Source organism: Urocitellus parryii, chromosome 10 (genome assembly GCF_045843805.1).
Source record: "Urocitellus parryii isolate mUroPar1 chromosome 10, mUroPar1.hap1, whole genome shotgun sequence".
NCBI classification, from domain to species: Eukaryota; Metazoa; Chordata; class Mammalia; order Rodentia; family Sciuridae; genus Urocitellus; species Urocitellus parryii.
In genome coordinates this window covers 79,476,924-79,500,014 of record NC_135540.1, presented here as the reverse complement: position 1 = coordinate 79,500,014, position 23,091 = coordinate 79,476,924, and the positions used below count along the sequence as shown (strand labels likewise).

Sequence of the window (23,091 nt, the reverse complement as noted above, 5' to 3'; positions counted from 1 at the left end):
ACTTGGGCTGGGGATGTAGCTCCACAAATGAGCATGTGCTTAGCCTGCATCAGGGCCTAGGATCATATCCACCCTCCAAAAAGACAGAGGCTATTCAGAGTGGATTAAAAAAAACCTGACCCAACCATATGCTGTGTGCAAATCACACTGTAGGACAGTACATAGGAACTTCCATGTGTGAGCCAAAAGACCCCCAGCTGAAAGCTCAGGAGACCTGAGTTTCTGTCTGAGTCTATCCACCACTGACAAGTCACTAATGTTCTCTGAGTTACATGTTCACCTGTTTGTAAAGATAAGAGGATTTAGACTGAATTCCCTAAGGTCACTTCCATCTTTAAATCTTATGTCTCATGACCCGATGAGGAAATGGGCCATCGTTGAGGAGGATGAAGCATCTAGCAGGTGCTGTTAATTGGACTGGGTTCACAAGACAGTGCAGCCGGCAGATGTGAGTGTGCAAACACAAGAGCACAAAGCAGTCCTGATGACTGTTCCTGAAAACTGGAGGCAACGGAACAGCAGGAATCCCTCACCTGGGTCCACAAGTGACAAGGACAAAATTATAAGGAAGCTGCAAGCCATCTTTAGGTTGACTTGCATCCTATTAAAAAGGGAGGAGGACAGGCCAGAACTCTGGGGGTCGTTGTAGAATGCGAGGGAGTAAAGGGGCTAGAGGGTTTTTACAGTTCCTGTCAGAAATCCTGTTCCATCATCATCTTTTCAAACTACAAGTGCCCCCACTTTTCCTGACTCGTGCATATCTTCTCTACAGAAGAAACAGAAAAGAGACCTTCAAATGTTTAAGTCCCAATTTTAAGATTGTTCTTAATGATCAGGATCTTGTTTGCAGCATCTAGCCTCAGAGATAACTATGGCATGCCTTGTCCATTTTGGCTAAAGATATGGACATTCTGATGGAGGGAAAGTGGGGGGAACCTTTGAGACACTTTAAAAATCCAGGGGAACATCAAAGGGAAACTAAGTCAATAGCTGCATTAAGTTGGGGTTGGGGGTCAATACCCTACATGGGCAGATCACCACATATTTTTTCACTCTTCCAGGTTGTTCTCCTCTGGAGATTTAGTGATCTAGACTGACTGTTCTTTCCCACTGATACCAATATACATAGTTATAGAAGCCAGCCCTATGCTTACCTTAAAGACATCCTTTGCTTAGTGACATTGTCATGTAACACCAGACCCACAAAGCATTGAAATTTCCACTGAGATATTCTGGGAATTCTAATATCCCACCAGATGAAAAAGCCCCCTTGAGGGCAAGGATTTTGAGTGCTGTTCATTGTTAGACCCAGTGCCTATTCTAAGTGCTTAATAAATATTTGTTGAATGAATAAAAAAATTCAACACAAATGTGGGTGTTGAAGGAAGTGTGCATAGTCGAATATGATGATTTCTAAAAATGTTTTTCAAAGCTATTCATTTTTTTAATTTATTTAACAATTAGTGAGCGTTTTCTATATGGTAGCTACCAGAATATAGAAATGAGATGGTATGTGGATTCTCATAAAACACAAGAGGAAGAATAATACTAATAGAATGCTATTAGAAGCTTAATGCTTTTCTCCCCCATTAATTTCATCCTCCTATCAATTATTATTATGCTCCTTTTGCTGACAAAGAACCTGGGATTTGCATAAAAGCAGACCAAACAGCACATCTAGCAAACAGTAGAGCCAAGGATCTTGGTACTTCCCTGTACCATGTATTTTCTTCCCCAAGTAAGTTAAAATCACAACCTGATATTCTGTTATGTGATGTTTTGTTAGGGACAATTTGGTTTTCAAATATTGAGTTACAAACAAATAATTTCATTGGAAAATAAGAATCAGAGTTTTAGGCTCTCAGTCACGAGTTATTTATCTTGGAAAAAAAATCCAAGAATAGGGATGTTTTATAACTACTTGAATGTGCAACTGGAGGTTAAAAATAATAAACTGCTTGAACAAAATAAATGAAAATATTGAGTTCAGCCCTGAATGGCATCACAGAACTAAGTCAATGAGTTTCTAAGTGATGATAAACAGAATACAACATTGAAATAAGACATGGTTAAACTCAAAATAAAGTGCAGCATAGTTCCTTTTGCCAACAGGGAACTAAGAACATGGAACCAAGAAGTAGCCAAGCTCTCCTTTGTGTGTAGTAGGGTCTTTCCTAGGACCCTGGACTAATTTCTGACTGTGCCTGAATTCTTTAACCACTACATATCCATATCACCAACTGTGTTTCCCAAACTGATCTACGTGTTAAGTCCTGTTTGCTCTGTGAAAGCTGAAACTGTAGAGGGAATCCTAAAGCCAGGGACATGAATTCATAGCCACAAGAGAAACGCTCAGGGTCAGGCTCTCTTCTAGGGAAGCGGGTGGACATGCCAGCTGTGAGATGTCTGCTTCCCCTGGAACCAAAGGCAGCTTCAGGAATCACCATTCCTTCCTATTGGTGGAAATAAATGGAGCCTGGATTGATCTGCACACATATAAGGGCAGAAACTTTGAAACAAGTTGTTCCCACTTGTGCTGCCTGAATTATTAGGTGAAGAATTAGGGGCAGTGGGGGGAAAATCTGTGATCAAATCAAAATCCAAACAGCTCAGAAAGTGCCCAAGGTGGTGGGAAATGGTCTAGGACTGGAATTGTCCTAAAGGATAGGGCCCAATCCTGGTACACTGGTGACCTCTTACACTGTGATAGGTCCCTGGAATTTTCAATGATTACATAACAACCCTGCAAATGAAATCATACTCTTTATTTTTGGAAAATGAATAAAGTGGAGATGAGGACTGATTCACAACCAGCAACCCTCAGAGCAGAATCCCTGAGTCTTCCAACTGCGGGCCAAAAAGCCTTTCCACCAAGGCCTTGTAGGGTAAACTCAGGACACTGATTTGTAAGAACAATGACTATGGAGTCAGATTGACCTGCATTTGCCCACCTTGGATTTTAGCCCTATAACTTGGGCAAGTTTTCTAACTTCATTAAACTTCTATTTCCTCATCTGGCTCATGAGGCTCTTGTGAGGATCCAATGTGATACACATAGCTCATGCTCAGCACAGAACTTGGCCCCTGGTTAAGCTGGACAAGTGTTGAGGGCTTCAGGACATGCTTCTAGCAGAAATGCTAGAAAAAAATGGGGACAGACTGAGCGTGCTCGGGGGCCTGAGCACTGACTAGGACCAGGGTGGAGAGTGTCAGCCCACCCCTCTCCTCCTCCCACACTGCCTTCTGCACTGGGTCCCCAGGGCAGAAACCCTCCTTTCCCACCTGAAAAGCCATGGAGTTGGCAGCAGCCAAAAATATCCTCAGGGGCAGCTTGGCCTTGTAGGACCTGTGGCTCCACAAGCGATGGGCACCCGCTGTCACACCCAGAGCAGTGAGGAGGAAGCAGAAATAGGCTGTAAGACATAGAAGAGAGAATGTCAATAATTGTCACTGAGCCCTTCAATATCCCCATGTGTCTTCCCTTCCTGAATAGCAACCCATGTGGAATGACATCAGAGGAAGAATCTGCAACGTGAAGAATTAGTAACTTGAGAAGTCTTTTTATTGATTGGTAGCTTTCCAGTACCAGACAGAAGCAGAGAGAAATTTCAACCTGACTTCAGGAGGTTTTAAGTGTCATTGCCCCCTCTATATCAAACAGATCTTTAATTTGCTATTGTTTCTTGCTGACCTTGATGCAAAGTCACAAATATATGAGCAGGCATATGTGACCTAGGCCTGCCTCTCACTTCTGCAATGAGATTGATCTCTGTTCTGCCTCCTCATTGGCTCCCATGCCAGGGTGCGTGTTATGTGAACAGCATAATTCTGAGTGGCTGTGCCTATTATCATGGGACCACAGGCATTGGTTTGAAGGAAATTGGGCCAGACTTAACAGCAATGAAGTCTGACTCAAGGCCAGTGAGAATAGGGATAAGGCTGACCAGAGGGACAGCAAGACTTGTCTTCTAGAGATCCTCACTTATACCATCATGAGGGCCTGAGATAGGAAGATGGCCAACTGGGGACATTTTTCCACAGTGGGGCTTTCTGGGTGTCACACACTTAAACATATGTCCATCTCTCACACTCATCACAAGTGTTGTTGTACTCATCTTATAGTTGAGGAGCAGCATCTCTAAGAAGTTGATTGGCAAGTTCTACATCTCAACTCAAGTCAGTCTTGTTCCCATGCCTCTGTCCAGAGACCCCCATACCACCACTGCTACTGTTGGTGATGGTGGTGATGGTGATGGAGGTGGAAGTGGTTGGTGGTGGCAATGGTGGTGGAGTTAGAGATGGTAGTGGCAATGGTGGTGGAGGTGGTGGTGAAGATGGTGGTGGTGATGGTCATAATGGGGAAGGTGGTGATGGTCATAATGGTGATGGAGGTGGAGGTAGTGGTATTGTTGGAGGTAGGAGTGGTAGTGGCGATGGTAGCGGACGTGTTGGTGATAAAGGTAGAAGTTATGGTGGTGATGGTGGTGGAGGTGGTGGTGGAGATGGCAGTGGTGATAAATGTAGTGGTGATGGAGGTGGTGGTGGTCAATGTGATAGCGGTGATGGTAGAGGATGTAGTGATGGTGGTGATGGAGGTGTAGGTGTAGGTGGTGGAGATAAAGGTGGTAGTGGCGATGGTGGTGGAGGTGGTGATAGTCGTGATTTGCTCTTTGCCCGGAGGCCTGGAGTGGAATAAGTCCATGGTAGAAAATAGAAGCACAGGGACCCAAAAATGATGACTATTGAGATAATTGTAACTACTATAGTAGTGGCAAAGCAATGTGCCCATATGATGCTAAATATTTTCCTTGATTATCTTACAACTCTATGGGGTTTGTAAAATGAGAGTTCCTGACCACTATACTAGTCTTTGCCTCCAGGAGACATCAAGTAAGTTTTATCTTCTCTTCCCCACCCCCTACTGTCATCTTGGATATTGAATCTCAATCTAATGTAAAAGTGAGCTGCTTCCTTATTGGAGGGAGAGTCCTAACCCAGACCATAGGAATGTGGGCTCTATAAAATTCCTTCAAGCACTTAACATAGACAGGGCCCTCCATAAAGAACTGCCAAAGAGAAAGTGTCAGGCTGTTAGCCGTGAGCTGTGATTTGCCAAAAAAAAGCCTTGAACTGTGAGAGCAGCTGTAAATAGTCCCAGGCCAAAATGCATATGTAGAGAGCCCACCATAGCACTTCTCTGGAAGAATTCTATGGCTACTCAGATGAATATACACAAATATATAAATATACATATTTAAAAGGAGCCCAATATTACATCTTCCAAAAGTTAAGTGTTTGACGGATCTTGTTCTCAGTCTATATTTATATGGTTCTGAAAACAAGATTTAGTCTTAGCCCTGAGATGAATGAGTCCCTGAATATACGTTGTTTTCGGAAACAAATCATTCACAAATCATCCCTTACTTGAAAGGTTAAAAAGCAAAAAACAAACAACAATCTGCCCACAAATCACAGAAAGTGCAGCAAATAAAAAGCTCTGATCTTTTTTATTATAATTCAACCTTAGTCAGGAGTCCATGAAATGGATAGTTATTTTCCTTGTCATCCAATGACTTCTTTCTCTACTAATAACTTTTTTCAGCTGTCAAGTAGTTAGGAGACAAGTAAAACCTAGAATGGAAAAATTCAATGTGACTCTACTTTGCCAATGGGCTGACACTGGACCTTAGATGCAATCAAATTAATTTGAAGACTCCATGAAAAGCACGGCCCCCAAATGAATCACTCCAACCTACATTTCCCAGTCAGACCACTACCACAGACTGTGGCTTTGTCTTGTCCTTTGGGGAAACTCCAAAAATTTAGGAGTTATGTACATGAATGGTGTGTCCATGCCCAAGACACTAACAAAGAGCTCAAACTGAAGACTGAACTGGGCAGTAGTGGAAGTTGGTTTTCCATGGTCCTTCATGAAATCCAGGCCTGACCTGGAACAGTACCCCATCTTCCTGATAATGAGAATAAACATTTGACCCAACCTTTCTCTTTCTTCTGGTTCAAAGCCCAATCCAGGGTTAACCAAGGTCACATATCACCAAGATAAGATGTGCTGTTTGCAATAATAAAGAATGAGGCCAAGAAGGGAAGGCACAAAGATGACAGAGGTATCCATGAGAGCCAGAGGGAGAACTATTGGCCTTGAGCTACTGATTGAAGGCTCAGGAGCTCTGCAGTTCCTCTTTGATCCTATGGGCCTCCCTAGTATATTTCTGAGCTACGATAGTCCACAAATCCTTTTTTCTTATTTAAACTAGTTTGGATTTCTGAGGCTTAAATCCTACAAACCCTCTTGGGAGGAAAGCAACCCTCTGATCATGATTCAAATGAGGATAAACAACAAAAACCCCAAGCTGATCTGAGGATTTATAAACTGTCCCTTTAACAGGACTCAGTGTTCCTGTTTTGATGGGGCCAAGTCTCTGTTCTTCTCTTCTGTGGTCTTTATGCCGATTAATATTCAAACAAAATTTCTGGTAGGGGCTGGCTAGCTGGCTCTCAGGTGATAAAATCGACACAGAATTGATAACTTTGAAAACAAAAAGGTGTCATGAGCAACACTGAAACCTTTACCATCTAGCTATGCCTCTCACAGAAAGGTCAATAAAAACCAGAATCACAAGATGACCAAACACCAACAAACAAGTATAATGTCCTGGATGCAAACGAGTTACAGACTGTGGTTAGCTCAAAAAAAAAAAGAAAAAAGAAATGCATTAAAAAGATGTCGAGTAGCTGGAGAACTCCAGGGAGGTCTGCAGGACAGGCCTTTGCCTGCAGCCTCCAACACGGCCCTGCCATTTTCCACCTCCTGGCCTTGTGCTATCTCCTCCCCGTAAGTAACCTGCTTCTTACCAAAGGAATATAGCAACACTGAGCGAATGCCAGTTCCATGATTAGGTTACAAAACACTTGCTAGCAGATTCTCTCAAGCTGTTTGTGATGAAGCAAGGCCCACACAGCAAGAAATTGAGGGTTCCTCCAACCAATCACCAGCAAGGAAATGAGGTGTTTCAGTCAGCTTTTTTGCTGCTGTTACCCAAAGACCTGACAAGAACTATTTCAGAGGAAGAAAAGTTTATTTGGGGCTCATGGTTTCAGAGGTCTCCTTTCATAGAAGGCTGACTCTGTTGCTATGGGCCCAAGGGGAGGCAGAATATCGTGGCAGAAATGTGTGGTAGAAAAAATCAGCTCAGGACATGACAAAATATATACTCCAAAATCACACCCACCACCCTGCCTGCCTACCATTACCACCAGATAATCCCTATCAGGGGATTGGGTTATAACTCTCATCATCTAATCATTTCACCTCTGAACCTTCTTGCATTGTCTCACACATGAGCTTTTGGGGGACACATCATATCTAAACTATACCATGAGACCCTCAGTCTCATAGTCACAAGGAACCAGATCCTGCCTACAACAAAGTGAGTGAGCTTAGAAGCAGATCCCTCCCACATTGAGCCTTCAAATGAAACTGCAGCCCCGGCCAACACACTGCAGTCTCTTGCAACACCCTGAGGCAAAGGCCTCTGTTAAGCCAGGCCTGAATTCCTGCCCCCAAAAAAGCTATGATAAAGGAGATGTGTTTTTGTTTTTAAAACAAAACTTAGAGCAAACTGCTAAATGTGGAGGTAATCTGTTTTGCAACAAGAATTAATATAAGACTTAAGCAGGAACCTTGCCTTCAGGTAAGGAAAGTGCATCTTTAAATTCTAGTTGGAGAAGAGTTTGTCATCTATAGACAGAAAGCAGACTGGTATTGCATGGTGCTAGTGGGGGGGAAGTAAGAAGAGATGGGAGTGACAGATAGAGGGTTTGATAAATAAATTCTAGTTGTAAATGGACATAATATCTTTATTTATTTTTATGTGGTGCTGAGGATCAAACCCAGTGCCTTCACACATGCAAGACACAAGTGCTCTACCACTGAATTACAACCCCAGCCCAATAAAACTATTATTTAAAAAAGCAAATTATTACTGAATTACTAGTCGTTTTATTATGCATATTATTTTTCAATGTGAAATTAAATAGATAAAACAAAACAGACAAAACCTGACAGACTGCCTAGGATGCCACCATGATCATCAACACCCCTGACACTCATGCATGGACCCTGAAATCTCCCACCATTGCCAAGAAGATCTGTTTGATCCTAGGCCTAAAAAGATCCAAGATTCTGAGGCAGAAACACCCCAATACCCACAGTTGGGTCATAAATCCAAGCTCCAGGATCCAACGTCAAGAAGAAGGAGAACCCACCGCTCCTCAGGCTTCCACAGTGGAAGCCAGAGTCTCCCATCTATCCAGATTCTCCTGTTTGGTGAGATATTGGTAAAATTATGGTTAGTGACCCCACCCCCACCCCTGCCGCCATACCATATAGCAGAAAATATTCCTAGAGAGGTAATAGAAACCAAAAATTAGAGCTCTCTAAATTCTGGACCTGTATAGAAGGAGAGATAAGAGCCAGGTATTAGACAGAAGGAAGCAATTATCAGTGTTCTCTAATCCTCACTTAAAATCCACGTCTCTCTGGCGTGAGAGTGAGAATTAATAAATTATAGCTACCATCGATTGAGAGCTTTTGATGTGCCTGGCCTTGCCAGAAGTTATATATAGTATCTCACCTCAGGTCGAAAGAGTAGGTAACATCATGATCTCTATTATGCAGATGAAGGAAACTATACTGAAAGTGATAGAGGCAGGACACAATCTCAGGAAGAGGCCTGCTCTGAACAAACCTGTTGATTGCTGACCCCTGGAGGCGGCCTGCATTCTAGCAGGAGCATGAATGTATCATTTCCTTTCAGTCAGCTCAGAACACAAGCTGAAGGTCAAAGCCCTTGTTTTACCTTCTGCCTTTACCAGCTCACATGTTTTCTCTCCCACCAACAACACCTTCACCATGATTCTGCACCTGGTTCAGCTTCAGTTGGACATAAACATGAGCACCAGGCAACCCAGGATTTCATGGCACAGTTGACTGAGCTCCTAATATGTACCAGTCCCTTGGCTCACAGCCAGGTTTGCCTAAGGGCTATACCAAGTGTGTCCTTTCCCTCCTGGAGTTAATGGCAGTTTGAAAAGTGAATTAACTGCTATGTAATAGAAATTATGGCAAGAGCCCCATTCAAAAATCTACACACAGTCAATGTGGATGAGAACTAACTGCTGATTGACAAATAAAGTTATAAAACTTGAAAATGAACAGAATAATAGGCAGGAGATTAAAAGGGGGATAAGTTAGTTTGAGGACCAGAGAAGGCTTTGCAGAGGCAGTTCCCACACCCTCAGGATGAGGAGTTACCCAAGCAAGATGGGAGGAAGCAAGATTCAGGCAGAGGAACCAGCAGCTACAAAACTCTGAGACTAGAAACAGGGATCTATTTTTACACCTGTAATCCTAGAGGCTTGGGAGGTTGAGGCAGGAGGATTGCAAGTTCAAACCTAGACTCAGCAATGGCAATGTGCTAAGCAACTCAGTGAGACCCTGTCTCTAAATAAAATACAAAATAGTGGTCGAGTACCCCTCAATCCCCAGTACTCGCCCCACCCCAAAAAAGCTTGCATCTGACCACCACTTCCCCTGCCAACTAGCATGGTGTTACAGTTTGGATATGAGATGGCCCTCAAAAGCTCCTGTGTTGACGTGGGAATGTTCAGGGGTGAAATGATTAGATTGTAAGAATTGTAACCTACTCAGAGGATTAGGATTAAAAATTTGAAAAGGCTAATTGGGTGGTAACAGTATGCAGGTGGGACAGGACTGGAGGAGGTGGGTCACTGGGGACACACTTTGGGGATCATACATCTAGTCCCCTGGCTCCTTCCTTCTCTCTGCTTCTTGGCTGCCATGTCCTGAACAGCTTTCCTCTGCCACTCCCTTCACCATGATGCTCTGCCTCACCTTGGGCCTAGAGGGATGGAGCTGGATGACCATGAACTGAAACCTCTGAGCCCCAAATAAACTTTTCCTCCACTGAGTTGTTCTTGTTGAGTGTCTTGGTCACAGTGATGAAAAGCTAGCTAACATAGATGCCTATTATTTTAAAAAAAATTAAAAAGAAAAACAGAAAATAACCAGTGTTGGCATGGATGTGGAGAAATTGGAACCCTGGCACACTGCAGGTGGGACGTGAAATGATGCAGCAGATGCAGGAGTGTTTGATGTTCCTCAAAAAGCTAAACACAGAACTACCATTTGATCCAGCAACTCCACTTCTAGGTTTATATCCAAAAGAACTGAAAGCAGGGACTCAACAGATGCTGGGACATCCACATTCACAGCAGCATCATTCACATAGTCAAAGGTGGAGACAACCCCAAATGTCCACCAATGTACAAGGCACAGCACAGGCAAGAGAACATCAGACAGGAGGCTGCAGAGAAAGTCGAGACTTGCTGAAGGCCTGCTGCAGACTTTCAGTTAACCAAGGCTCTTAATTTTCTTGTTTTATGAGTAAACTGAGGACCAGAGACATTATGAGCACCTTGTGATCTCCAGGTGAAAGAGCAGGGACTCAAACATCATATCAATCCAGCCCCAGCCCTCTCAGGCTAGTGTAGAGGATCGCACATTGTAGTCACCTAGGATCTTAAACAGGGCCTGTGGGGATCAGAGACAGGGCTGGCCGTGGGTGATTCTGATGCACACCCAGTGTTGCGGAGTCCCTGCTCTGTAATATACACTCTCAGACCCCCGGTGGTCCACCCACTTGATTTGCAAACATGGAAATCAGAGATCCAGAGAGTTCTCTGCTGCACTCTGTAACCCACCACTGGATACCAGCCCAGGGAAAATGCTAAGTGACTCTTTCATGTGAATGGCATCCAGGTCCTGTGCTCTCTCCCCCTCCCCAGGCCTCCACAGAAGAGCCTTTGATTCCAGGCACAGGGCCCAGGCCGTGTGCACCAGGAATCTGTCTTCCACCAAGCAAGTGGGTAGAGGCGGGGGAAGCAAGCCAAGGGGGCAGGCTCCAGGCGACAGGGCCACACCTGAGGAGCAAGGAAGAAGACCTGGTGCTTTGATGTCTGCTTTTCCAGCCAGCTCAAGTGTCTGGAAAGTCAATTCTGCACTTCTGCCAATAAAAGACTGTTTCTCCTCTCCAGTTCTCACTGGATTCTGAAGAGACAGGGAAAGGCATCCAGACCCAAAGATGAGTATAGGAGAGAGAGAGAGAGAATACTAGTAGAGATGTGTCTATCTGCTCAGCCAGATGGCATGATGCTTCACATGGACTTAGAACCGAATCCCTGTTAAGTAACTTCTCTGTGTAACAATTTCTCTAAAGCTTGATTTAGCTATAAAGTGGGGGAAAAGGGTGTTGCAAAGATTAAAAAGAGGTAATGTGTGCAATTTGAACTATACCTGGCAATTGATAAGCACTGATACATATTATTGCCTCAACTACGAACATACTCCATTGTCTCTGGCAAATATCCTGTTCCAAGGTAACCCCCTCTGAAGACACCCAGGCTCTTTGTCACTCTCAGCTTGTGGTTCTCAGGGTGGGGGGCAGATTTTGCCTCCCTGTCACTCCACCTGCGCCTACATTTAGCAATGTCTTGAGACATCATTGGCTGCCACAACCAAAACTTGAAGGGTGCTACTGGCGTCAAGCGGGTAATGGCCAGGGATGCTGCAAGCACCCTCCACAGTGCAGAAGCTCCCTGCAACAGCACATTATCCAGCTCAACATGACAATAGTTCCAGGGAGGGAATCCTGTTCTCGTTTCTCAGGAAAGCTCTCCTTGGAACCGGCCCTGGTTCATTCTCCTAACATGACAGCACCCGCCCTTGCTTCTGCACACCTCTCTGGCTTCATGGGAGTGGCAGGAGCGATTTATTTCCTATAATTTAATAAAAAAGTTGAAAACACAGGACTAAAATGAAAGATCAATAGTGTTTTAGGTCACAATACTCAAACTTTAATAAGCATCTTGGTAAAATCCAGATGCTGGTCTCACACCCAGTGTTGTGGTTTGAATCTGAAATATTCCCCCACAGTTCTGCTCTGAAGGCTTGGTCACCGGCCTGTGGTACTATTAGAAGGTGGTGTAAGCTTTGGGAGGCAGAGCCTTATTGGAGGAAGTAGGTCACTGGGGCTGGAGGCATATTTTGTTCCTGCCCCCTCCTCGCTTCTCCTCCTTCTCTCTTTCTCCTTCCTGGCTGCTGTGTGGTGAGCAGCCTTGCTCTGGTCTGCACCCTCCTCATGATGTTCTCTGCCTCACCTCAGGCCCAGGATCAATGGAGCCAAGTGAACACGAACCAAAACCTCTGAAACTGTGAGCTAAAATAAATCTTTTCTCCTCTAAGTTGATTTTCTCAAGCATTTTGTCACAGCAACAGAAAGCAGACTAACATACCCAGCGAGTCTTATTCAGCTGGCTTGAGACAGTACCTACCAATCTGCCTCTGTGTGTGTGTGTGTGTGTGTGTGTGTGTGTGTGTGTGTGTGTGTTACTAAAGATTGAAGGCAACGGGGCTCTACCACAGAGTTATTACAGGCAGGCACGCCCACTCCTGACCAACTTCATGCTGCTGACCCAGGTCCCAGAAAGACCAGTTGACCAACCAAATCAGAAAGAAAAAACCTGAAAAGGCTCCCAGTGTCAGGCGAGGAATTCCATGGCTAGTCCCCTTGTTGGATGGTGAGGCAAAGAACCTCAATCAGACCTTATGTCAAGGTTCAAGAATGAGGTCATTTCCTCCTAGTGCTATTGGAACAATTCTCTCAAAGTCAGAACATGTCACAGGGTCTTGGAGCCTGTGGATTCAAGAGCAAAGGGTTTCTTTTTATCCTTAAAACCTTTAAATTCTATTATACTTAAAATAACCAGCAGTCCTTCTTTGCCCTCCATCTCTTTCCACTAAGCCACTGCTCATGGTGCCACACTGCATGGCAGGTGTGTGCATTCTCTCCGCCCACCACGGGAACCATTAAGCAACTGCCCGCATCTTCCAGGAAGATTCAGAGGTAAAGGAATGGGACAGATGAGGGAGAGTGTGTTGCAAACGTTTCAAACATGCTACCTGTTTTCCTCTGGTGCTGCTTTCATCTTTGGGTAGGTCCACTTAGACAGTTCTGATGTCTTGGGAAGATGCTACTTTTCCTAATTGCCTTAAAAACGAATATGACAATGAGCACGAAAATCATAGCAGCTCACTAAGAAAGACAACTCTATAGCACATCTTGTGACCACTCTGCTATTCCACCAGACTGCGCACTTCAAATGAAAAAGGAGGCAAGAGTTGGGGTTCTTTACAGGACCTCATTCAGTATACACATGACTCACTTCAGACAGGCCCCCAGTTACATCTAACATCTTACCAGTGGGTAAACACGGGGACAACAGAACATCTCTCTTGTCTGCTGTGTTTACCCATTGCAGTTAAATTAAAGAAGGAGCTATTGGTCTCAGCCCATCTTCCCTTCTAAAACAATCTCCAGGAGGCAGGGATTACATCTGTCTTCCCCTGTATTCTCAGCAGGTTACCTATGCAACTAACTCAGCTAGAGAAAAATACCCAACCATGCTGACTGGCCTTGCTTTAAAGTCAGGACACCAACCTCAGCTGGGCTTCCATATTTCCCAGCAACCACAGTGCATGTTCCTGGTCCACGTGTGGTCTCCCTCCCTTCACATCTCTCTCACGCCTGCTCCTGTCATCCCGCCCCAACACCCTCTTCCCCCCTTTGATAGCTGTGTTTCCAACTTCACTGAGCATATCAGAACTCCCTCAGGCCCCACCACCTCTGCCCACCTCCAGCATCTGAGCCTGGGTACCCCAAGATCTCTGTCACTCCAGATGGCTGCCCACACTGCCTTTAAGACCGGCCCTTACTCACACGTTGCCCACCCTACACACTAGCACATCCCCATGGCCGACAACCATACTATTATTTCTCTCATGTTAAAAAGTAAAATCTTGAGACCTCCCTGATGCCACTTCCCCACCCATATCCCAGTCCACTTCCCTGCTCCCCTTTGCAGCAACACCTTCGGATGGATTGGACTGCCTCTCATCACTGATGACAGCTCCACTCTTCCACTCTCTCTTAACCCCACTCAGGCAGGTTTCTGTCCTTCTCCTCTCATCCCTGCTCCCAGTCGAACTGCTCTTAGCCAAGTCCAGAAAAGACAGGTGTGGCCTCCTTATTCATGGGCAATCTCTAGAGAGCACCGAACCAATCATTGCCTGGGTAATGGGGACAACAAAGACAACAAAGGAGAGGCACAAGTGTCCTCCAGCCTCTGCAGGAGGAGCTCCTGGGAGGGTAGAGGGAACCACATAGGCCAGGCACGGAGGAGCAAAGGCTAATGCTCCAGCAGTTGGGAGTGGCCTGGTCTGGCTCTTGAGAGGGAAAGCGATGTAAAATAAAGCGGGAGATAGGCAGGGGTCAGACCAGGAAGGGACTCATGTGATGCCGAAGTGATGTATTTGATATTAAGGACAATAGGGTGCCTCTAAAGAATTCCATAGGATTAGATTTAGAATGACAGAGCCAGGTGCAGTGGCACATGCCTGTAATCCCAGGGGCTCAGGAGGCTGAGAAAGGGGGATCACGAGTTCAAAGCCAGCCTCAGTGAAATCGAGGCCCTAAGCAACTTAGTGAGACCCTGTCTCTAAATAAAATACAAAATAGGGCTGGGGATATGGCTCAGTGGTCCAGTGCCCTGAGTTCAATCCCTGGTACATGTTCCCCCAGCAAAAATAAATAAATAAATAAATAAATAAATAAATAAATAAATAAATAAATAAATTTAGAATGCTAGGAAAGCCTTGGGGAAGAGGAGCTAGAGTTACACAGTGGGCTGAACCTGGAGACAGGCTGGGTGTGCTCCATGGGCCCACAGACACACATACTCCCTCCCTTCTCACAATGCCCTGTGCCCCAGGAGGATGGCTGGGATAGGCTGTATCCCTTGGGCCTCCTCTGGCTTTTGTTTGGGTTATTTCCAGTACCCAGAGTCTAGATTGGAATTAGAAGACAACTGGCAAGTTTCTTATCCACTGTGGGTCACAATTTTCTTGTTAATAGAAATAACAAGGGTGTCTTGAATACCATTCTACAGTCTGGTACTGAGCTGCTTGTAGTGGAATTAGTTGAGGAGCCTTAAAATATATGCACATGTCTGGAATTTTAATACTGACAAGATAGGATTTCCTAACTCTGATTCATAGCTTCATGTCCTGGTGTGGGAATACAAGTTCTCATTAAAGAAAAAAGATCCCTTGATATGAAAATGAATTTCTTAAACAGAATTTGTGTTAAAAGTTAAGTTGTGTGCTGGGTGCATGGTGGTACACACCTGTAATCCCAGCTGAGGCAGGAGCTGAGGAGGATCTGAAGTTCAAAGCCAGCCTCAACAGCAAGGCCCTAAACAATTCACTGATACCCTATCTGTAAATATATATATATATATATATATATATATATATATATATATATATATATATATATATAATGGCTGGGGATATAGCTCAGTGGTTGATAGCCCCTGGGTTCAATCCCCAACCCCAACCCCTAACCCCCCAAAAAACAGTTGTCACAGGATGTTGGTGTCAGCCTTGACCAATAGCATGGAAGACTAGTTGACCAAATTAAATGATTAGGGGAAAAGATGATAAGAATGGTTTTATTTTGGTTTTAAGAAATTGTCAGACCAATACTGTTCTGCCTCCAGTCTGCTCCTGAAAATGCATGGCAACTAGTGAAGTGGCCACACACACGCAGGTTAACCATCCCTAACGGGAAAATCCAAACTCTGAATCCTCCCAAACCTGAAATCTTTGAGTGACAACATGACACTACAAGTGGAAAATTCCACACCTGCCTTCATGTGATGGGTCACACTTCAAATACTGCATATTTAAAATGTGGTACAAAATGACTTTCAGACCATGTGTGCAGGTGTATATGATAAATGAATAAATTTCAAATTGAGACTTGGGTCCCTTCCCCAGATATCTCATGATGTATATGCAAATATTACAAGATCTGAAAAGAATTCCAAATCTAAAAGACTTCAAGTCCCAAGAATTTCCAATAAAGAAATACTTGGCCTGTATGAGATTGAGCTGCCAATTACTTGACATTTTACCCAAAACAAAAAAATAAATCAGGGGGTAGGCAGTATAGCTCAGTGAGAGAGCCCATATATGTGATGCCCTTCACAGATAACTTTTTTGAGGAGCAGGGGGTGGGGGAAACTGGGATTGAACCCAGAGACACTTTACCACCAGCCCTTTTTTATTTTTTTACTTTAAGACGGAGCCTTGCTGAGTTGCTTAGGACCTCGAAAAATTGCTTAGACCAGCCTCAAACTTGTAATCCTCTTGCCTTGGCCTCCCCAGCTGCTGGGATTACAGATGTGTGCCTCCATGCTGGGTGACAGATAACTGTTTGACAGCATATACTAGTTTAGACTGGGATCTCTCCCCTGTCCTCCGCCCCTTGCTGGCTTGCTGGTCCCTTCTGTGCTATCTTACTTCCTTCTTCAAAGCCTCTTCAAATAACACAAAACTGGTCTCTGGGCGGAGGGGTGAGAAGCGTTTATTAAGTACAGGAATCAGCTCCCTGGCACAACACAGGGAGAATGTCAGCCAGCCTCTGTCGCAGACATGTGAGGGGGCTCGCAGGTAGTTTGGAATCAATAGCCACCCTTATATTTCCTAGCAGGGCTTAAGGGGAGACAACAACTTATTCATTCAGAGTCTCAGTTCTCTTACCTGTAAAACAAACAAACAAAAACTATACCCAAGGGGCTGGGGATGTGGCTCAAGCGGTAGCGCGCTCGCCTGGCATGCGTGCGGCCCGGGTTCGATCCTCAGCACCAAAGATGTTGTGTCCGCCGAGAACTAAAAATAAATATTAAAAGAAAATTCTCTCTCTCTTTCTCTCTCTCTTTAAAAAAAAAAAAAAACCAAAAAAAACTATACCCAAGCATCACCGTGAGACCCAAATGAAAATGCATGTAAGGCGTTTATTCTCTCTCTCTACAAACATTACTAGGCAGCCATTGCAAGGCTAAGGCCGGGTTAACCAGGAGGCAGAAGTTCCAGGGGCAAAGGAGGTCCCAGGTCTTTTTCCTTACCCTGGCCCTCAGCGTCCCCTCAGCGCCCCCTCAGCTTCTCTAAGGTGCACTTGAGAACAGCAAACATACTTGCAATTTCTAATTCAGGATAATTCCCGTTATCCGTCCATGTTGCTCCCATCTTACACGAGTATTGAAGCTAGAACTTAGGTTAGACTTAGGGAAAATTGATCAAAATGGATAATTCACTGCACTATGGGCAGATTGAACATCCTGCTTACTGCTTACATTAATTATTCAGTTGTGATTTCCATTTGAGCACAGTTTTGTGTGGGAGAGAGGTGTGCATACATTGTATATTGCTATAAATATGTGCATGCTCATTAATGTCTCTGCTTCTAAATGAGAAACTGGAAGATCAAAAGTGTTGGTCCCTCTAAAGGAAGACAAAAATTAAAAACAGGACCCAAACTGGTCAATATTGAGGAAGTAGAAAAAAAATAATTTTTGCTCTCATTATCTGAATTATCTGAATAATTAGAGATCACTATCACCTTTTTCTCCCCTAATAAGCAATTCATCTATTGCTATAAAGACAACTACTGGTTGAACTTCAGCAACCCAAGGTTTAAGGGAGGAGCTAGCATATACCTCTGCAGCAATTTTTAAAAATAAATAAATAAATAAACAAAACAAAACAAAACAGGAGGCCCAGACCCTCAGAGGGTCATGCTGCACCTTGGGGATTTCTTGGGGAAAGCACTAGGAACAGAAGCCCCAGACATTGCTGCTGGTTTAGGCCTGAATTGAAGGAAAAAATCAAGGGAAATTAAATTAAAGTAAAAAAACCAAGCCTCCTGAGAGGTGCTGCTTCCTCTGTGCCGTTCTCCTCAGGGATTTCTTCCTTCTTCCCTCTCTTGTCTGACCTGACAAAGACTCTCACCACGGTGCTCAGTGGCAACCAAACCTTCCTCCCTTTAGCAACCACAGGCCAAGAACTAAAATGAAAAAAAAAACGTTTGGCAGGGAGGGGCACTTGCTGCCTTCTCTTCCCCAAAATTACAAAACTCATTCTTTTCAAGGTTGTTGCAAACTCAATATTTCTGCCTTAAATAGGGAGGAAAAGGTAAAAATGTAATAGTACAGTATTCATTCACGAAACCAAAAAACCTCCTTCAAGTTTCCCATTAGAGGTGGCATCGTTAAGGTGTCCAACCTAGCACAGACTCCAGCTCCTGGAGGTTTCTGCACATGTTTTCATTCCTGCAAAGTCTGTTTAAGTCACTATGGATAATCCAAAGCAGTTTTTTTTTTTTTTATTCAATGCACAATTTAGGGCTTGGTTTTCTGATTTTCACTTGACGCATACAATTCCAAGTAATTTTAATAAGTTGCCTTAGCAGAATAGAATTGTTCCTTTGCCTTTTGGCAAACATATATGAGCCCCTTCCATGTGCCATATTTTCTATAAGACACCAAGTTGGGAATGGGTACATCCCTCTCTCAGGAGGCTCACTACTAGTAAATTTCTCAAACTGGTAACTCAGCAGAGGGATTTTTTTTTAATTGATGGAACAATTAAAATTAGAAGTGTTCAAGTTTTAAAAGAACAAAACCCATATGTAGCTTCTGAAAAAAACAGGCCACCTCACTTTCCTACATAGCATCCTTCTACTAGAGCTAAACACCCCTTCCTTTATTCAGCTCCCAGGGTCCCCCACCCCCTACACACATATGCACTCAGCATCAACCCTCTGTCTAAGACCTGCCCGGCCTCCACTCTGGGGCACAACCAGGGCAAACTTACCAATTGGGCACTGTGTCAAAAGCCCAGGATATGTTATTTCAAAAGAAAAATAATTAATAATAATGAATCCAGACTGGATTATATCTTCTTTATACTAACATGGTTGTAAAAAAAAATTTTTTAATGTATTTTTATGGAGGAAGTGGCCCACCAAAGTAAAAGTCATAATGTAACCCAGAGTGTAACTGAATCAGACCCCTCCTTTACCTAGAAAATTGGTATTTGAAAGGGAGAGAAGCTGTCATTTTTTTAATATTTATATTTTTGTAGTTGTACACAATACTTTTATCTTATTTATTTATTCATCTGTGGTGCTGAGGATTGAACTCAGGACCTTGCACATGCGAGGCGACTGTTCTACCACTGAGCCATAACCCCAGCTCGAGAAGTTATCATTTATTGTGTCTTTTTAGAAAGAGCTATCATCATTTCTAGTTGATATGGGGAAGCTCTTCTTTCACAGGGTGACAGCTAATAAATGTAGATTGGTAAGGAGAAATCAGCCCTCTGCTGGGCCTAATGCTGGGCCACATACATTTCCCACCCTCTCTGTAGGACCCAGGTACTCATTACCCTGACTGCTGGGATTGTTGAGGCCTAATAGTTCAGAGATGAGTCTCTTCCCAGAAATCTCCTTCCATAGAAGGAAGCTGCCCAGCCTAACTGGGGCTCCTTCCCTGGGGGCAGCCTGCCTCTGACGCTTAGCTGATAAAGGGGTAAGAGACTTGGGCTTCTGACTCAGTCAGGATATCTTAAAGCACCATCCAGTTCCACAGCTGCCTGCTATATAAACTGAGGCCTCTGTTGCAAATACATTGTATTCGACTTCTCTCTCTGCCTAGTCCTGCTTCCCTTATTCTCTCACAGTTTTACCAAGCACACTCCTTGATAAATCAGTATAGAAATCTGTATTTCACAATCTGTTTCCCAGAGAGCCCAACCTAGAATCAATAATGGAATCAGGTAAGAATCATCAATAGACACTGCTTTGGGTTAAACTGTATCCCTGGCAAATTCAGAGGTTGAAGTCCTACCCTCAATCCCTATGAAGGTGACCTTGGTTGGAGATAGGATCTTTATAAAGGTAATCAAGTTTAAATGAGGTCAGGGGAGTAGAGGGTTAACTAATATGATTGGTGTCCTTATTTTTTTTTTTAAAAAAGGACATTTGGACACAGACACATAGAGAGGAAAGATAATGTGAAGAGACACAGTGTGACCATGGCCATCTACAAGCCATGGAAAAAATTCTGAAACAGATTCTTCCCTCATGGTCCTCAGAAGGAAGCAATCTTGCAGGCAAAGCTTAATTTTTGTAATTCTAGCTTCCAGAACACAAGACAATAAATTTCTGTGGTTTAAGCCAGACAGACTGTGGTACTTTATTATGGCCAGCAAACTCATACCAACACTAAACATATTCTTGGGAAACATCAACACCCCAACCCCATTGCTTACCAAACGCAAAGGGAAAAAAAGAATTTCTCAAGGGAAAATCTGACAGCTGCCACTTCACCAAGAGATGAAACATAGCATCAGAAAGAGGACAATTTGAGAGCAGGCACCTTCTGATGTGAATATGGAGCAGACAGCAGCATCCTTGGACATTCTTGCCAAGTGTGCTTAACTTAAATCTAAACACACATGTACACTAACTCCCCATTTAAAGAAAATAAGGGGAAAGTGGAAATGATCAAACCATCTGAAATGTGAACATTCTCCAAAAAACTGGACTGTCTCAGGAAGTCAATATCAAAGGCAAAGGGGCTATTTCAAAGTCAATGAGAACAAGCAACAATTGAATTGGAATGGATGAACTTGGCTGAGTCCTGGTTCAAAAAAAGTCAGTTATAAAAGATATTTTTGAGGATAACTGGAGAAACCAGATTTGAGACTCTGAAGTATGACTATGTCCTTACTTTGAGAAGATACATATGGAATTCATTAGGATAAAGAGCCATAACATCTGCAACTTACTTTCAAATAACTGTGATAAAAATTAAAAATATGGTAAAATATTGAATCTAGTGATAGATATGGGGATGTTCATTCTTTAAAAATCAATGTGTTTAAAATGTGCATAACAAAGAGTTTGGAAAAACAGTGTCACTGAAAGACAATGCACAAATACTGTATTTCATCTGTCTTTTTTTTTTTTCTTTTTGCATCACACATTAACACCGACCAGATGAACTTTAGAATTAGAACACAGATGATTGGCATGGGAAAGTACAGTTGTGGTTAACCGTCGCTCTGTGCAGGCTTTCTAGTGCCAAAGTGATTAAAGTTAAATATACACATACTTCCTTTCCTGCCCACAAATTGGCAAGCCTTAAAGTAAATGGGAAAGACAAAAGCAGATTTAAGAAAAGAAATAATGTAAAAATATTTGCATGTGACTATGTTTTGTTCTTCTCTCATCCTACTTCTTAGTTTCCTTGTTTGTGAAATGAGAACAAGACAAACCTGGGAGGGTTATTTTTAGTATTCAAGTTGAAGAATGTCAAGGTGTATATAGATACCTAATAAATATCCTTTCAACTGCTCTTGTGCCTGTGAGTGGTAGGTCTCCAGTGGCAGCCAGAAGACCAGAAGTTAGACATTCTGGCCCCAGAGCAGACCTCCAGGCTGTGCTGGACTTGCTGCTGGTACTAAGAGCAAACTACACATTGTATTTTTTTTCCTAATGAGCACAATAAAGGAAAATAAGAAATTTTCATCTTCTCCTATGCAAAGAAAACAGTGGGTGCTTTTTGTTTATATTTCAGATTGTGCACTCAATACCAATAGGATGAGAAGAGGTTTCCTGAGGATCAAACACAACACAAAAGAAAAATCAAGTAGGAACAGTTTCGGGGGATGGGGATGTAGCTCAGTGGTGGAGCACTTGCCTGGCATCATGCAAGGTCCTAGCTTTCATTTCCAGCACCTACCCCCTAAAAAAGTTACAGAATAAGGAGCTCAATTTTTTTTCCCAGTCATCTGTTAAGACCTTGTAATCTGTGTTAAGATCTTAGAATTTCTTATTGCTTTAAAAAAAAACCTTTCTGAATTTTAGAAATAAATTAATCTATTTCTCATGAAGTGTAGATGACATTCGCCTCTCCTTGGAGCTAAAGGGCAAAGGCTTTCGATGTTTAGCATAAGACCTTGGACGTGAACTCCACCCGAGCCCCCCACACACACACAGCCCTCCCTCTCAGCACTGCCAGCAACATCTTTCTGAGTTTATTTCCACGTCACCATCAGCTATTCACAAGCACCTTCCTCCTGTCTTGCCAAAAAAAAAACCCAAAAATAACAGTAGGGGTGGCATGGGTATATTTATTTATTTATTTTTCCTTTGCCTTATTGTCACCGCTTTAGCTAATCCATGAAAATTCTAAGTCATGATATCTTGTGAAAATTCAGCCCTGGGAAGGATCATCTGATTTTGATCCCAAACCCAAGAGGAGTACCAATTCAAGTGACATGGAAAGTCATGGAAAATAAAAGGAAAAGCTGCCTGGGGATTACCTCCTGACACTCCTGAGGCCCTCGAGTCTCTCTGTACCAGTAGGGTGGAGACTGCATCCTTCCAGAAGGTTCTGAAACAGAGGCTCATGGAACTGTGTGGTGCTTCCAGTTTATTACTAACCAATAACTGCAGATATTTTTATAGCAAGACTAATACAGACATTTCCAACTGGGCAAACTTGAGTCACCCAGACCCCAAGATTGAAAGAATATTTTTACTCTGTTAAAGACACAAGTATTTACTTTTCTTAAATAGAGCCCTGTTTTAAGAGATATATTATACATTGCGATCTAGAACAAACACAACTATTATTGAAATAAAACGTTCATGGATGAACCCAGCCTAATTCCATCTTAAGATGGAGAGCCATCTCGTCACAAAGTCATGAAAAGTTCATTTATGTTTCACTATAAATTACTGAGTTTTATAAACTTGTTTGGAATTCCTGTCTGTGCTCTGAACTCACCCATGCCTGGCTCTCCTTGACCAGATAACAACCCTCCCTAAAACCTTAGTGGTGCCTAATAAATCCTGGCTCTCCATGACCAGATAACAACCCTCTCTGAAATCTCAGCAGCACCTCATAAATTCTGATGTTGGGGTCTGAATTTACTCCCTACCTTGAAATATCAAGCCATGTAGATCATTAATCTACTATCTGCCCTTGTATGACACTTGCCAGAACCCTGCTAGCTGTAAG

General features: G+C 43.3%; 1 protein-coding gene across 1 annotated transcript in view; it reads right to left on the bottom strand.

The window, feature by feature from the left end:
• Positions 1–23,091, bottom strand: part of Scd5 (stearoyl-CoA desaturase 5) — a 139,459-nt gene that overhangs the window by 55,112 nt on the left and 61,256 nt on the right. Inside the window, exon 2 of the mRNA XM_026409017.1 lies at positions 3,283–3,413. Within this exon, the coding sequence (XP_026264802.1) occupies positions 3,283–3,413 (131 nt within the window). The remainder of the gene's footprint in view (positions 1–3,282; positions 3,414–23,091) is intronic.